At 45.2% G+C, this 18,166-nt stretch overlaps 1 protein-coding gene across 6 annotated transcripts in view; it reads right to left on the bottom strand.

Moving 5' to 3' along the window:
- The window catches only part of LOC135056819 (WD repeat-containing protein 5-like), a 101,546-nt gene that overhangs the window by 42,620 nt on the left and 40,760 nt on the right, over positions 1 to 18,166 (bottom strand). For all 6 annotated transcript variants that reach the window (XM_063962455.1, XM_063962452.1, XM_063962450.1 and 3 more), the window contains exons 9-11: positions 12,143 to 12,231; positions 11,864 to 12,068; positions 11,140 to 11,265 (exon numbers count right to left, since the gene is read on the bottom strand). In XM_063962455.1, coding sequence (XP_063818525.1) covers positions 11,140 to 11,265; positions 11,864 to 12,068; positions 12,143 to 12,231 — 420 coding nt within the window. The remainder of the gene's footprint in view (positions 1 to 11,139; positions 11,266 to 11,863; positions 12,069 to 12,142; positions 12,232 to 18,166) is intronic.

Genomic DNA, 18,166 nt, shown 5'->3' with positions numbered 1-18,166 from the left:
ATACGAAGGGTCAGACAGGAGTAATACAGTGGTGTTTAGTATCCATCGGAAGAATATTTAATTAGAAATATTCCGGTGTTGGTTTGAAGCAGATCAATCGCTCGTGCGAATAGTTATGGACATAAGAAGTTTATGAACATTTACTTTATTTGCACTTTATTACCCATGCGGCGGGAAACCCAGTTTCCCTCCCACCTGAGCAGTTGGAAATAGTCACAGCCCACCTGTATGAATCAACCTATGACCTTTTGTTATAATGCGAAGCCGAATTCCTGTGTCCAATGAACAATGAGATTGTAGGGACCATTGAATTGTATTGTGTGTGGGGCATAAATAGGCAGGCCGACCGTATCCAGTTCACTCTCTTCAACGGTTCTCATTGCTGATAATCGGGAGCTGGATATCGAGGCGCATGCGATCGTTTCCCCTTGTGCGTAAGTTTTCTCCGTAATCATATTGTCTTACTGTGAGCCATCTCTCTCTCTCTCTCCTTTCTCTTTCTCTCGTATTTTCCCTTAATAGTATTGTATTGTATTTTCTGTATAGTTATCTGGTTAGTTGGTTTATGTTATATTGTAGTGTATGCTTTGTACTGTGATTCTTTTTGCAAGTATAATAGTCATAATACATATAATAGGTTTCGGACCCTAAGCCCAGGTATCTGTGTATTCTTTATAGTGTTAAGTATTCTCTGAGCGTCGGTGACGCTCAAGCAGCTTTGTAGTTAATCAGGTTACACCAGGTTGCACTTGCACTCTGTCTCTACACTAAGGTATACTGTGTATCTCATTGTTAAAGGTATAGATATAAAGGTTTAACGTTGTGAGCGTCTGCATCGCTGGTGATCTCCTCGTGGTCCCGAGCGTCCGCTACGCTATAGCGAATTATTACGTTAGTCGGCAGCCAATAGCGTGCCTGCCTGTGATCACTGGGCCGTAAGCGAACGTGACGCTTGAGCGTCTCGACTACGGCTGAGCGATCGCTACGCAACTTGCGTACCCTTACGGTACTTCTTACGTAGATAGCGTACAGTGTTCTTAGACCTCTTAAAGTGATTTATATACGATAAATATTCAGCTTTATCAATTGGGGGCCGTCCAGTCCTTCACATATCTGCACTAGGTAGATCAGCAGACATTATCCCTCAGCAAAGGGCGGGAGGTTGTATCTCTCGTAGTGCTGACGGGATAAGCGTCTGCTTCGCTTAGGTAAAGAGTGCTGAAGGAACCCGGGAACCGGAGGTAAGAACAAAACGATAGTCTTTTAAAACTGTTTATTTTTCTGTCTTGCGGACACACGCACGCACATATATATCTGCATTTCTTTTTCATCTGTGTATTTTCGTATATCACTCTCCTGTCTGCTAGTTTTATAGTTGATAAAAGTGCTGAGAGAAATTTGCCGCTATTTCAATAGTTTGAGTAAAGGTAATATAGTAAAAGTGTAGACAAACACACAGTTTTTGCCTGGGAGATAAGGCGAAGTCAGTGTGGTGTGTGGTAGATGATCAAGGATCATCTACATTGATAAAAGTATAAATTGTGTTACGGTGGATCTTTGCTTTGCGTACACGTGTCTCTAACAAAGACTTGCGTACACAATCCAAAGGCCGACGCACGCAGCGTATATTACGCAACGGAGCGTCTGTGTACGCCCACGTAACTCAAACCACAAGTTGATTTTAACAGGCGATAAATAGCGCAACGCGGTAAATAGCGCAAGGCGATAAATAGCACAAATTGATTTCAGCTTTCCAAAACTTAGTTTAAATACCTTACTTTACTGCAACACCTCTGGGGAGAGCTATCAGACTACGGGAAATGATTTTTCTGATCAGAAAACTATAAGAATGATAGTGGGTTGAAAACGGTATGAGTGTATTGAATCCCGCTTTGTGGACTTTGTGATCTGTGTGATAATCCCGCTTTGTGAACTTTGTGATCTGTGTGGAACATGATGAGCACGATCTGAGTGAAAACGTGCAACAGAGTGTGATAAAATTACGCTCTGGCTGTTTTGGAGCACAGTAGGGAGACTCCAATGATCCTACCATTTATGGACAACAAGTGTCTATAAGTGGTACGATTGGACCGCACGGTTGTATGTGTGACCAATAACGCAACGTGATATGAGGTCGTATATCCATGCGTAAATCTTGCCCTCATACGTGTTGTAGGGAGCACATGCAAGCGTGATTTGTGTAAAGAAACAGGAAGGGAATTTTCTCAGGAAAATCTCTAGAGATAGGGCCTGCAACGGCTACACGTGTCTGCTAGAAGGCGGAACGGAGATACCCGGAGCAGAAGAAGTTCAGTGGAAGAGCTTTAAGGATTTCCAACGAAGTTCTGTGTTTGGTGCATTTTAGGAAGTTTTTCTGTGTTAAAAAGGTCCACAATGGCAGCCAAGTGCACAACACAGAGACGGTCGGAGGTCAGGATTCAGACTCCAGAGGCTTGCAGACCCCGAGGGTCTGCTCGGTTAGTAATGTGGAGGAGGTATGGTCCCCACACTGAGACCTTTTGTGATGAATGGACACGAATGACTGCGGGGGATAAGGCACCATTTCCTGGGATAGGTAGTTTTGACTCAAAGGTGTTGCATAATTTAAGGAGAAGGATATGTCTCATTAAATCAGCAGAGAGACGAATCAAGCATTATGATTGTTTACAGTTATGGCAACAGGAGGGTGAAATGCAAAGAAATATAACTTACTTACCTAACTTTCATCTTGAGAGGAGAGACATGGCAATGGAGGGGATTATGGTTGCGGAGAAAAGCACAAGGGTGAACAATAAAAACGCTCTTAGCAACTGTAGTATAGATGATGAGAATAAGTGTAATAAATGTAACAAAGATAATTGTAATACTGTTGAATGTACAACTATTAACCCATGCAAGTCGCACCCCATGTTAAACTTTCCTCAGGAACACCAACAAGAAAGTGAGCCCAGAACGATGTCGGCACCATTTCCAGAAGCCATCACACAAGACATCCAGGTGGACGCGACCCAATCGGTAAAGACTGTAAACAAACCCCCTAATGGAGGGTCAGGTGAGGTCGTGTCCACAGGTACGTATGGTATTATACATCACGCACAAACAAATGTACCTTATATCGTAAAATCAATTCAGAATGACGTTACTGGACTTAATCCTGTTAGGGTAATCGCAGTACCAAATGGGGAAACTGACTCTTCAGGAATCACTCCTGTCAGGAACATCGCCATGTACTGCCCCTTTTCCCGAACAGAATTAAGAACAATTCTGTCTGAATTTCCTGATCCCAGGAAAGACTTAGTTGCTTGTCAAAGATACATTAGAGTGCTAGGACATACTGCAGAGCCAAGTAACAAAGATTGGAGGACAGTTTTGAGGGCATGTTTACCCCCCGATGTTGATTCATTGAAATTTATCGCTGATTGTAAGCTAGATGAGGAAGTGCCACTAACAAACGAGTATAACCAAGATAAGGTAAAAAGAATCAATCTACAGTTGAAAGAATATTTTCCTACAGTAGTAAAGTGGAATAAAATCTATACAATAAAACAAAAAGAAGATGAATCCGCAGAAGAGTATTTTCACCGGGCTCTGCAGGATATGGCTAGGTACACTGGTATAGATGACATTGAAACTAATGTACACCACAGAGAGGTAGCTGTGTCCGTATTAATGAACAACTTAAAAGACACACTAAAAATTAGGGTACAAACCTCAATACCTCATTGGAGAGGTATCTCGGTTGCGGCATTAAGAGAGTCCGCTATCGAGCATGACCGAAATATCCAAAGAACCAGGGAAGCGCAGGGAGAGCGGTTGATGACACTGAACATCCAAGCACTAGAGGATGCATCAAGTCGACCGGAACCCCAGGCCCCTAGCACATGGAGAAAGCCAAGGATTTGTTACCATTGTAGAAGAGAAGGGCATTATGCCAGCAACTGTAATAACCCACATAAAGTCAGACCCCCTAGACCAAGAAATGAGCAAAGTTATAACACACAAAATTATAATCAGGGATCACATAGGCAGGAAAGGTGATCATTAGGACTGATGGTAAGCCTGAGGTAACGGTTAATAAATTGGGAGGTCATTCACTGAAAGACACAGGAATGACCAGGTGAAACGTTGTAAATGTATTTGTGAAGAAAAATGTTTTTCTCTCTCTCTATCCCCATCTCTGACGATTATTGGTAAGAATTCACACATTGCATATCCACTTGGTCCTTGCAGAAGTCTACCAAACCCCAGCATGACCTATCCGCCACAATGTATTTCTGGCCAGATACAAACAGTGGAGTAATGCAGGTGCTGGTGGGGAGGGACTGTTCAAGGAGACCATTAGACACGTAGATATGACAGCCTGATAATGCTAACAATGTTTTCTTAATGTTGAAAAATGTTTGATAAAAATGCTTCGTTTCTCGTTTCCTATTGTTGTTTGTTGTTGAGTTATGCACATGAAGCGTTCTCCCTCTCTTTTGTTTTTTTTGACTCTCTCTCTCTCTCTCTTCTCACTCATGTTTTCATGGTTTAAAGATGGTATGTCACCCCTCAGTTGGACCAATGGTAATGCCAGATTTTCGCTCCTTACAGAAAGATCGTCGGTTAGGAAGGAATATTGCATCACCAGAATGTTCATTTGGAAGACTGAAGAGACAGCACCTTTTGAGAGGACAGCAGAACAAGAAGAACAACAAGACGAGAGAACTTATTATCGTAACAAGTTCTCTCCCCCACAAACTGTTTTCTTATACCCCCTTTACAAATTTCTTCTTTTCTCCTCCTGTAAGATGGACTTGCCCCAAGAGACTGTGATATGGATTTTCATGTTGACCCTGATGTTGACCAGAGCAGTCTGTTTCGGTGAGAGTACCAGTGAGGTCGAGAAAGGATCCAGAAAGGTTCTGATGATAAAGATGGAGGCGTAGTTTTCCGAGAACAACATAATCAACAAGCAAAGGCGAGTATCAGAAAACGATCCGATAGCATTGACCATAGAAGGAATTGTGAAGGATTGTTAGCTGAAGAAAACTGTATCTGTAGGCTCTGTAACAATGTCATTGAGGATGGGTGCATTAAGAAAGGCCAATCCAGCTTTAATATCCATATGGACCGGCATCCATTGAGTGACTATCACTCCTTAGTGGGTAATGTGTTAAACAAAACAGATTGTTGGGTATGCTCTCAAGTACCTCAGGGTCATAGCAAATCAGGGCTAGTACCATTTCCTTTAACGATAGAGGAGGTACTTGAGTTAAATGGTGGGAGACTGGTGGACCGGAGGTTTAATATCTCCAGCCCTCCTAGTTTGAAGCTCCACCAATACCATGTGGATAGGTCCCTATTATGTTTCAACATCTCCAATCCCCGAAAACCGGGAAATTGGGAAGTGTCATGGAGTAACCACACCATGACCTTTTCGCATAGAGCAGATAGAATGCCTACAGATACAGAGCTTGTACGCCACATAGCCAGTAGAGGAAAATCTTTCCGGTATAGGTATACCTTAGGAAATAGGATTACTAAAGTTGGAGAGGTATCACCAGGATACTGTGCACATATCGTACAACCTGATACGTGTACTAAGCAGATGGAAGAATTAGGGTTAGGAGATTTCACATGGAAGGTGTGTAACATGGTTATGTCCTACTCCGTCCCATATGTTCTCCCCGATGATGCATATTTCATATGCGGGAGAAAGGCGTACAAGTGGCTTGCCCCAAACTCTGAAGGATTGTGTTATATTGGAAAAGTACTGCCTGAAGTAATGACTGTATCACATGACAAAATGAAAGACATACACCGTGGTGCCCAAGCTCCTTATACTCACACCCATTACGAGCACGTTGTTAAAAGGCACCTGATAGAGAAGACAGAGCATCCGGCCTCTGATCTGATAAGTGAATCCACCGGGATTCAATTCTTAATCGCGTTAGATTTCACCCGCACCGCTAGAGGAGTGCTGAATTATAAATACATTTCTGCGCTCGCCAATTTGTTAGATAATATCACTGAAATGTATGATGACACGTTTAGGTATACTGGAAGAGAACTTCAGGCTTACAAAACAGAACTGGTACAGCATAGAATGGTTCTCAATTACCTCACAGCAGTGACAGGCGGATATTGTGTCACACTGGCAACACAATACGGCGTGAAATGTTGCACATATATTACGAATAGCACCGAGGATCCGGTCGAGGTCATAGACCAAAAGATGGACGATATTCTCCAATTGAAGTGGGAATTTCGCCGAAAACACAATCTCACTCTTGCTGCTGTAGGTAATGAGCTGACTGGTTGGGTGTCATGGTTGAACCCGCGAAATTGGTTCTCCGGTTTGGGAGACTGGGCTCAAGGAGTCATAATGGATGTTGGGAAGTTTCTCCTATGTATCTTAGGTGTTGTCATATCAATTGGCTTGATATTTAGATGCGGTCAGGCTTTAATGAAGTGCAAACATCGTACCCGGGTAATGAGTTTGAGGAGTGAGGAAACTGTAATTAACCTGGATTTGATTTATGACCCAATGATAGAAACAATGATGTGATGAAAATGCGATTTCTACGGTCCGTTTCTTTCACCTGTTTTTCTGGTTTTTCTCCAAGATAAAAAGACCCACTTGGACGAGGAAGTTGACGAGACGCTATACAGACAACGGATAGACCAAAGAAGAAGTTTTGACCACTTGAGATATGGACATTTGATGAACTTTGCCATGGATCCCCAGTTTCCCTAGAATTCTTAAGCTTACGCTAGCCCAACATTTTTTGTAAATCTAATGGCATTGACAAAGCTTTTTGCTCACACCTAATGGGCAACACAGCGCAAAGAAGACGACTTTCAACTGATACCGAACAAAACTTCAACCGACAAATGTACATTAACCTGACATAGAATACCACCGCATTTTCCGTAATTATGTCTTTTCTTCATTTCTACAACCCTCAGGTAATGACACACATAGTATAGGGAATACAGGCACAGATATCAGCAATCACATATCCCCCCATTCATGTATCATCAACTAAAATGTGCTCCCCATTTTGTTCAAAACCCGAAAAGAGCTCGGTAAAGTTTGACAGCCCATCCACAGACCTGTACCACGGGATAAGAAGGAATTCAAATGTATACTTCGCAATACCTCGAAGCTTGATTTACAACACGTACGGCACGATGATACATGACCCCCCAAACATGGACTCATACACACATGCTTCTGCTATCTCACTAGGTCATACCCTCTTCACACCTACTCCTCTCTCCTCCCTTACCCAACCATGGAAATGAATTAACCCCTAACATATATTTTTCTCCTTTTGAAATGTTTTCAGGAAGTGGCAGTTATTATTGACTGCCAAAGGGTGGACTGTCAAAGTCAGAAAAATATCTCTATGCACACTACCATATTTGCACCTCACACAGGTCCGTGCTGCGCATGCGTACGCTCTCCCGTACGTGCGCATACTCACAGTCGCGGGCACCCGCAGGCGCACGGTATGCGTATTTACGGTAGAGTTTACGTGATCGTAGCGTGCGACTCAATCGTTACATATTTTCAGTAATAAGGTATTTTATAGATCATGGTCCCTTTGATAGATTCTGAAAGTTTGGTTAATATAGAATGTTCATGAACAGAGAAATCCCTCTTTGTTTGATACGAAGGGTCAGACAGGAGTAATACAGTGGTGTTTAGTATCCATCGGAAGAATATTTAATTAGAAATATTCCGGTGTTGGTTTGAAGCAGATCAATCGCTCGTGCGAATAGTTATGGACATAAGAAGTTTATGAACATTTACTTTATTTGCACTTTATTACCCATGCGGCGGGAAACCCAGTTTCCCTCCCACCTGAGCAGTTGGAAATAGTCACAGCCCACCTGTATGAATCAACCTATGACCTTTTGTTATAATGCGAAGCCGAATTCCTGTGTCCAATGAACAATGAGATTGTAGGGACCATTGAATTGTATTGTGTGTGGGGCATAAATAGGCAGGCCGACCGTATCCAGTTCACTCTCTTCAACGGTTCTCATTGCTGATAATCGGGAGCTGGATATCGAGGCACATGCGATCGTTTCCCCTTGTGCGTAAGTTTTCTCCGTAATCATATTGTCTTACTGTGAGCCATCTCTCTCTCTCTCCTTTCTCTTTCTCTCGTATTTTCCCTTAATAGTATTGTATTGTATTTTCTGTATAGTTATCTGGTTAGTTGGTTTATGTTATATTGTAGTGTATGCTTTGTACTGTGATTCTTTTTGCAAGTATAATAGTCATAATACATATAATAGGTTTCGGACCCTAAGCCCAGGTATCTGTGTATTCTTTATAGTGTTAAGTATTCTCTGAGCGTCGGTGACGCTCAAGCAGCTTTGTAGTTAATCAGGTTACACCAGGTTGCACTTACACTCTGTCTCTACACTAAGGTATACTGTGTATCTCATTGTTAAAGGTATAGATATAAAGGTTTAACGTTGTGAGCGTCTGCATCGCTGGTGATCTCCTCGTGGTCCCGAGCGTCCGCTACGCTATAGCGAATCATTACGTTAGTCGGCAGCCAATAGCGTGCCTGCCTGTGATCACTGGGCCGTAAGCGAACGTGACGCTTGAGCGTCTCGACTACGGCTGAGCGATCGCTACGCAACTTGCGTACCCTTACGGTACTTCTTACGTAGATAGCGTACAGTGTTCTTAGACCTCTTAAAGTGATTTATATACGATAAATATTCAGCTTTATCACTGCGCATGCGCAATGTTCCCAGTGCGCCTGCGCCAAGTAAATTAGCAAAAAAGTTTGGTATTTTACTCACAGCGTAACAACGTTTTTTCATCGTTCTGGTGATCGTAGTGTGATTGGCAGGAAGTGGGTGTTTCTGGGCGGAAACTGACCGTTTTCTGGGAGTGTGCGGAAAAACGCAGGCGTTTCAGGGAAAAACGCGGGAGTGTCTGGAGAAACGGGGGAGTGTCTGGGCCAACGCTGGGTGTGTTTGTGACGTCAAACCAGGAACGAAACTGACTGAACTGATCGCAATGTAGGAGTAAGTCTCGAGCTACTCAGAAACTACTAAGAATTTTCTATTTGCAATTCTGCTGATCTTTCGTTCGCTATTCTGCTAGGCGAAGATACACTCCCAGAGGGCGGCGGCTTAGCGTGTGCAATGCTGCTAAAAGCAGCTAGCGAGCGAACAACTCGGAATGAGGGCCACAGTGCGGATTATAATGTGAACTGGGGGCACAGTGCGACATATAATGTGAACCGGGAACACTGTGCGACATACAATGTGAACCGGGAGCACTGTGCGGCATACAATGTGAACCGGGAGCACTGTGCGACATACAATGTGAACCGGGGACACAGTGCGGCATACAATGTGAACCGGGGGCACTGTGCAGCGTACAATGTGAACCAGGGGCACAGTGCGGCATATGATCTGAACTGGGGGCACAGAGCGACATACAATGTAAACTGGGGACACAGTGCGACATATAATGTGAACCGGGGGCACAGTGTGACATATAATGAGAACTGGGGGCACAGTGCGACATACATAATGAGAACCGGGGGCACAGTGCGACATACATAATGAGAACCGGGGGCATAGTGCGGTATATAATGAGATCCAGGGGCACAGTGCGACATATAATGTGAACTAGGAGCACAGTGCGACATATAATGAGAACTGGGGGCACAGTGCGACATATAATGAGAACTGGGGGCACAGTGCGACATATAATGAGAACTGGGGGCACAGTGCGACATATAATGAGAACTGGGGGCACAGTGCGGGATATAATGAGAACTGGGGGCACGCCGCTCCCCATCAGAGAACTATTATGTCACCTACATTTATCAACACTTTCCACCAGCGCCGAATATGTTTGGTGGAATCAGGATCCCTACAAAATTCATAAATTCATTCAATGGCCGACACAGGCCGCAGAGTAAACATGTGGGGTTAGAACAACTCGTAGCCAATCAGAGAATTACAATGCTACCAGCAGCACAGAGTCATGATGTGAGGCTTCAGTCAATCCAATGTAAAATACTGTGGTGTCACAGGCAGGTCAATATGTACAGAATTTCACACACTGGAGAGCTGTCTCCCTGCATTAGTAGCAGAGTTACCGGCGTGGGGAAATGTGCAGCCAGACAAGTGATGGGAATTTACGGCAGCGTGAAATAAACTGCTCCGGGGTATGTGCAAAGCAATGCACAGAGCTGGTGATGGATGACATGATATTACAGTGGGGGTGGGGACATGCGGCAGGGAATTCGATGGCAAGCTCCAGTGGTGCAGGGACTGATGTGGTGTAAAATGCGGCCACTATATAAACCATAAATTATTGTTTAAAGTAACTGAAACCTTATAACAGTGTTGCCTGATGCCAGCTGGAAGCACTCGCCCGCTTTATTACAGCAAGTCACAGAACAGGGATATCCGGAGTGCATGTTGGTGCTACAGTAAGCCTAACACATGTTTGTAGGCAGATGCATCAGAAATTTCGATTTTTCTAGGCTGCGGAACTGATAATGTCAGCAAGTGAAGCTGCCGCGCCGGAATGAAAAGAGACGCCCACTGGGGCGATTGAATACTCATTCGCAGCCTGAGGAACTTCGGGGCTAAGGGCTGGTCTATGGCTACGTAGACTGGACGCGGCAGTAGCGGCACAGGCGCCGTGTTTTTGCACATAAGAGCTTGCAGCTGATGGCAGACACATGCCCCGAAAAAACGTCCATGACACGCCCGCATTTTTCCAACCACTCCCCATTAACACCTCCAAATGGTCCCTTCCTGTCAATCACTTCTCCGTGAAATCCTCACTGCAAGTGAGATGGCAGCGGCACCTTGGTGCGTTCGCAACACATGCGCAATCTGCCGATAATCACACCGCCCCGTGAACAGCAGCTGCTGCGTACTAACATAAATTAGGCCCCTGTTTTCTTATAATGAGACAGGGGTGTATCTGTAATGGGTGCAGGGTGTTTGTTACCCGTGGGCCCTGGCACTGTACTTGCAGTGCACCACATCCTATCTCATCTGCGGGCTGCGGCATCACCCTGTTGATATCTCCAGAAAGATCCCCTGCTTATAACCTGTGATGTGGAAAGACTAATCACAGCTGCACAGGAGACTTACCATTCAGATATCCGTGTCCCTGATCAATATTAAACCCAGAGGTGACAAGAAGATTGCCGGCTGTGACAGCGACAGCGTCAGCGAAGCCGGAGCTTGAGGTGTGATTGGACAGGCGGGTGAGGCGGTCTGGGGAAGAGAGATGAAGACAGGAGTAATGAGCTGCTGGATCTTTCCCCCATCCTAGGCACGCTGTATACAAAACAGTTTAACCCATTGTTACCTCACCTACTGACGGATGATGATTCTGAGTCGCCCCGAAGACCGAACGCACCTGCATCTTATGCGTCGCCAGCCGGCATGCGCACCTTAGTTATTTCTCGATGGGCGTTACTGGGTGGCAACTGGGCAGCAATTGGCGTTGGCATGCAAGGGGTGGTGTGACCTATTCTGAGTTGCGCATATACAGAGTGCCCGCCATTTTCAGTGGCATCTTCTGTGCCGAGCATAGGGTAGCTGAAAGAGCCGTTACTAGTGATGACAGCCGCTGCCGCTTGCGGACGGGTGGCTGAGGGCAGTGCGATCGCACAGATATGTACATCTCAGATTATCAGGGGATGGTGGCATAGGAGTGATCATGGCTGTAGGCATCCAGAACCGCAGCCATATTACATGCGACTCAGAATCAGGCTCAACATATTTATTCCACATAGAGGATTGTATCAGATAGGACAATGACATACAATATCTAATCCAACCCCATAAACTGTGCCACCGTTCCCCTCACCTTGCTTCCAGTTAACAGCTTTTAAGCAGGCTCCCTGGGTCGCCAGGTAGACTTGGTCCCCGGTGGCACAAAGAGCATGCAGGCCTCTGAGAGAGTGCATCAGGGCGTCGCAGGAGTGCAGGAGACTCAGAGAGCCCGAGGGAGACAATCTCCAAATTTTCAGGGAACCGTCGGAAGAACCAGAGTACAGCAGCCCGGAGTAATACTGAGAACGGAGGAAGAGCAGGTGTGTCATTGCGTCACATGGTTACTGGCACACGTCCTACACTGGGCCCTTACCTGCAGAGCTGACACCTTCTCTCCGTGCGCTCTCTGTGACCGCAGGTTCTCCTGTGTTTCCAGATCCCAGACATCAATCTTTCCACCATCTGCAATACAGCGATTACTATCAAGGTCTAATGATAAATGTGTGAAAGAATGGACCATTCCACTTATTGTAACGCCCTGAAGTACTTATAGATTGTAAACTGCATGCTAGTTCAATAATCATGAAGTATATACTGTATCCCCATTGGCTGAAGGAGAAACTGCATCTGCATTTGTCCCTAAGATGATGGACGCCTGTTATTAAAATAGTTATTACAGCATACACACAAACCTAGAATGAGCCGGACGTATTGGTGCCTATTATCTGTGTTTTATATATGCCGACATATTGGTGCCTATTATCTGTGTTTTATATATGACGACGAATTGGTGCCTATTATCTGTGTTTTACATATGCCGACGTATTGGTACCTATTATCTGTGTTTTATATATGCCGACGTATTGGTGCCTATTATCTGTGTTTTATATATGCCGACGTATTGGTGCCTATTATCTGTGTTTTATATATGCCGACGTATTGGTGCCTATTATCTGTGTTTTATATATGCCGACGTATTGGTGCCTATTATCTGTGTTTTATATATATATTATTATATGTACTGTATATTATACATTATGTGCTGATGAGACTCCACCTCCCAGGAAGCCAGCAACGCGCCAGAAAATGTGCCCTCTTCACCTGTCACCTGTACTCCACTACAATGAAATCTAATTTCTGGCGTTCGGTGTAAAACAGGTCTCATTTATACATCTAAATGGGCAGCACGGATGGTGTAATGGTTAGCATTACTGCCTCACAGCACTGTCATGGGTTCGATTCCCACCATGGCCCTAACTGCGTGGAGTTTGTATGTTCTCCCCGTACTTGCGTGGGTTTCCTCCGACTACTCCGGTTTCCTCCCACAATCCAAAAATATACTGGTAGGTTAACTGGCTCCCAACAAAAATTAACCCTAGCATGAATGCGTGTGTGTGTATATGTGATAGGGAATATAGATTGTAAGCTCCACTGGGGCAGGGAATGATGTGAATGGGCAAATATTCTCTGTAAAGCGCTGCAGAATATGTGTGCGCTATATAAATATACGTTATGGTAAGAACTTACCGTTGATAACGTGATTTCTCTTATGTCCACAGGTATCCACAGGATAACATTGGGATATTGTCGAGCGACAGCGAAAATGGCACCAACACGGTCAGAAGCTTTCTGGCCTCCCAGGATGCATTGGGGCCTCCACTATATAGTCCCGCCCACTGACTCAGTCAGATCAGTTCTTTCCACAGTGATTTTAGGCAGGAACATCAGGCAGAGACCTGTACAGGCGTTAAGAACACACATGCACACCCTTCCATACAAGAAGGAAGAGGTTTAGTGATTGTCAAGATCCTCAAATCAGATGCGTCAGGGTGGGATCCCTGTGGACATAAGAGAAATCACGTTATCAACGGTAAGTTCTTACCATAACGTATATTTCTCTCGCTGGGTCCACAGGATTATCCACAGGATAACATTGGGATTCCCAAAGCCATTTTAGTGGTGGGGACGCTCCTGATTACACAGGAGGACCTTTCGCCCGAAGTCTGCGTCATGAGAGGCAAAAGTATCCAAGGCATAATGTCTGATGAATGTGTTTATGGAAGACCATGTGGCTGCCCTACATATCTGTTCTGCTGAAGCACCCTGCTGTGCTGCCCAAGAAGGACCTACCTTACGTGTAGAGTGAGCAGAGACATTAGCCGGAATAGGGAGATCTGCATGAGAATAAGCTTCTGATATTACCATTCGGAGCCATCTCGCCAGCGTCTGTTTACTAGCAGGCCATCCTCTTCTATGAAATCCGTAGAGGATGAAGAGAGAATCTGTTTTCCTGATGGCACTAGTACGACCTATGTAGATTCTTAAAGCCCGGACCACGTCCAGTGACGCTTCTCCCGCAGATAGTCCTGATACCTGAAAAGCTGGGACTACAATCTCTTCATTCAGGTGAAACTTTGATACCACCTTTGGAAGATAACTAGATCTCGTTCTGAGATCTGCTCTGTCTGGAAAAAAAACTTAGGAAAGGAGACTTACATGATAATGCTCCTAAATCTGACACTCTTCTGGCTGACGCCATTGCCAGTAAAAAAAGAACTTTAACTGTTAACCACTTAAGATCTGCTCTCTCAAGTGGTTGTTTCGAAAAACCTTTATTTATTATTTATTTATTACCAGTTATTTATATAGCGCACACATATTCCGCAGCGCTGTACAGAGAATATTTGCCCATTCACATCAGTCCCTGCCGCTTACAATCTATATTCCCTATCACATGTACACACAGACACATTCATACTAGTGTTAATTTTGTTGGGAGCCAATTAACCTACCAGTATATTTTTGGATTGTGGGAGGAAACCGGAGTACCCGGAGGAAACCCACGCAAGTACAGGGAGAATATACAAACTCCGCACAGTTAGGGCCATGATGGGAATCGAACCCATGACCTCAGTGCTGTGAGGCAGTAATGCTAACCATTACACCATCCGTACATCTTTAGCCTCTAATACCCCTTTTCCACTAGCTCAAAAAACACGGGTAAATGCACGGGGGCGCGCATTTACCCGTGTTTTTGGCAAGTGGAAAAGGGTCAACCCGGATCAAGTGACCCGTGAATCCTACCCGGCTATTTACCTGGGTAGGACACGGGAATGATCCGGGTAGGGTTCTAGTGTAAACGGGAGCCGTGTCGATGCGACACGGCTCCCGTTTACACTGTATGGAAGGGCGGCGCTGGGAGATCATGTGATCTCCCTGCGCCGCCCCTGCCGCGTCACTAGAAGCGTCACCAACCCGGCATATGCCGGGTTGTGACTGCTGATGGGAAAGGGGACGAGCACGGGTCGCAGCAGGGGGCAGCTCCCGTGTCAGGCTCCCGGCTGCGACCCGTGATCGTAAGTGGAAAAGGGGTATAAGATAGAGGTTTCAACAGCCACGCCGTCAAAGATAGGCGATCCAGATGACTGTGACAACAAGGACCCTGCATTAGCAGATCTGGACGTTGAGGGAGCAGTATCGGTGCTTCCATGGACATTCTCAACAGATCTGTGTACCAATGCCTTCTTGGCCAAGCTGGAGCTATTAGAATGAATGCTCCTTTTGCCTGTTTAATCTTTCTCACTACTCTGGGTAACAGAGATATTGGCGGGAACAGATACGCCAGCTGAAACCTCCATTCTACTGACAGTGCGTCTACAAGGACCGCTCCTGGGTCCCTTGTTCTCGATCCATACCTTGGAACTTTGTTGTTCAGACGAGATGCCATAAGGTCTATCTCTGGTAGACCCCATCTGTTCACCAGTGTCTGAAACACTTCTGGGTGTAGTGCCCATTCGGTTTCTTGAATTGTGTGCCGACTGAGAAAGTCCGCTTCCCAGTTTAGTACACCCGGGACAAATACTGCTGACAATGCCGGGAGATGGAGTTCCGCCCATTTTAGAATGGGAGTTACTTCCTCCATCAATCTCTTGCTGTGAGTTCCTCCTTGATGATTGAGGTATGCTACTGCCGTCGCATTGTATGAGCGGATCTGGACTGGTCTTCCTTGTAAATTGTCCTTTGCCTGAACCAGAGCCAAGTAAATGGCTCTTATTTCTGACAGATTTATTGGCAGGCGACTTTCCCTTGCGGTCCATTTTCCCTGAAACCATAGGCTTCCGAGTACCGCACCCCAGCCTTGCAGGCTGGCATCTGTTGTCAGGACTTGCCACTCTTTTATCCAAAAGGGTCTCCCCTTGTTTAAATGGTCTGTCTGTAGCCACCACGCTAGAGACCTTTTTACATTTACTGGAATCTTTATCATCTGCTTCTTTATCGTCTGATGATTTCCGTTCCATTTGGTCAGAATAAGGTGCTGCAATGGTCTGGAGTGGAATTGCGCATATTCCACCATGTCGAAGGTTGATACCATCAGACCCAACAGTCGCATTGCTGCATGGACCGACATTGTCTGGGCTTGCAACGCTTCCTGAGCCATGACCTGCACCTTGACTATCTTTTTCTCTGGTAAGAGAACTTTCTGTAGGTCTGAATCCAATATGGCTCCCAAATGAACCATCCGCTGTGACGGATTCAGGGACGACTTTTCCCAATTTATGAGCCACCCGTGTCTCTGTAAACAAACTATCGTCTGTTGAAGATGGCTCAACAGTAAATCTTGCGACTGTGCTAAGATTAACAGGTCGTCTAGGTATGGGAATATTCTTATCCCTTGTTTGCACAGACAAGTTGCCATAACCACCATGATCTTGGTAAACACCCTGGGTGCTGTAGCTAGCCCGAAAGGCAGAGCTTGGAACTGGAAATGTTCCTGGAGGATGGCAAACCTGAGGTAACACTGATGCGACAGTGCTATTGGCACATGTAGGTAAGCATCCCGTACATCCAGAGATACCATGTAATCTCCCGGTTCCATAGCCAACATTATGGAGCGTAAAGTCTCCATGTGGAACTTCGGGATCCATATGTATTTGTTCAACATTTTCAGATTTAGAATTGGTCGAAATGACCCATTTGGCTTCTGGATTAGAAATAGATTGGAGTAAAACCCCTGTCCCCTTTGTGATGGAGGTACTGGGACAATCATACCTGACTGCAGTAATTTTTGGACTGCTTCTTGCAGGGCATTGGCCTTTGACTCTATACGAGACGGGCTGGTGCAAAAAAATCTTTGAGGAGGCTGCCTCCTGAATGGGAACCCATACCCCTGAGATACTACCTTCTGCACCCAAGCATCTGCTGTTGACTGTTGCCATATGTGTGCAAAAAGAAGGAGTCGGCCCCCAACCCTGGAATCCTCCAGGCAGAGGCCCGTCTCTTCAGGCTGACGGTTTCTGTTCAGGCTTGGAAGCTGGCTTTTTACTAGCCCACTGCTTCCTACCCCTGGTTTTAAACTGGGGTTGCTTAGGCTCCTCTTTAGCTTTCGATTTGCTTTGCCAACGAAATGAGCAAAATTTTGAACCCTTGGACTTGGGGTTATAAGCAGCCGGAAATCTGACCTTTTTCGATTCAGCCTCTGATTCTAGGATATCCGATAAAGGTTTTCCAAATAATATATTGCCGACAAAAGGCAATGCTTCCAATTCTTTCTTGGACTCCGCATCTGCCTTCCAGGTCCGTAGCCAAACTGCTCTGCGAGCGACTACTGTCAAGGCTGAAGCTTTAGAAGCAACTGTATCTACATCAATTGCTGCTTCTTCCAAATACTGGGCAGATTGTCTTAAACGGCAAAAACGATCCTCTTGCTCCCTAGTAGGGGAAGGGATGTCATTTTCTAGTTCCTCTATCCATTCGCCCATTGTCTTTGCTACCCAGGCCGAAGCCATAGCAGGTCTTACCACTGCTCCTACTAGAGAAAAAATATTTTTCAAAAGGCTCTCCTACCCTTCTGTCTGTGACATCATTCAATTATGCACAAGTCGCAGAACATGTGCATCTACTTTTGGAGGAACTTCTCTTTTCAAACAATCCACAGCAGGAAATGGATAATAAGAATCCCATCTCTTAGGAATCTTATACTTTTTACTGGGCGCTGCCCAAGACTTATCCATCATTTCCGTCAGCTCATCTGATGCTGGGAATTCAGCTTTCACTGATTTTGTTAGTTTAAATACAGGTGCTTTAGCTTTTAACACTGTCTTGGCTGGCTCTTCCAACGAGAGAACAGCCTTCACAGCATTAATAAGTTCAGCTACATCTTCTGAACTAAAGCTCTGCGACTGATCATCATACGGAGTTGAATCTATTGTATCATCATCATCCGATGTATCATCTTGTGTAGTCTGCCACACAGACGTATCTGTCTTAGCCTTCTTACCTGTCCCTTGGTTGCTTGTAGAGGCTACTGGAACCAAACCATAGGAAGGGAGCTGCATGTATGGGTTCATAGTGTAACTTAACCCTTGAGGTGGTGCTACCGGAGTTAACCTGTCCGCTA

The sequence above is a fragment of the Pseudophryne corroboree genome, chromosome 3, assembly GCF_028390025.1.
Source record: "Pseudophryne corroboree isolate aPseCor3 chromosome 3, aPseCor3.hap2, whole genome shotgun sequence".
In the NCBI taxonomy this organism is placed as follows: Eukaryota; Metazoa; Chordata; class Amphibia; order Anura; family Myobatrachidae; genus Pseudophryne; species Pseudophryne corroboree.
This window is presented reverse-complemented; position numbering and strand designations above follow the sequence as displayed.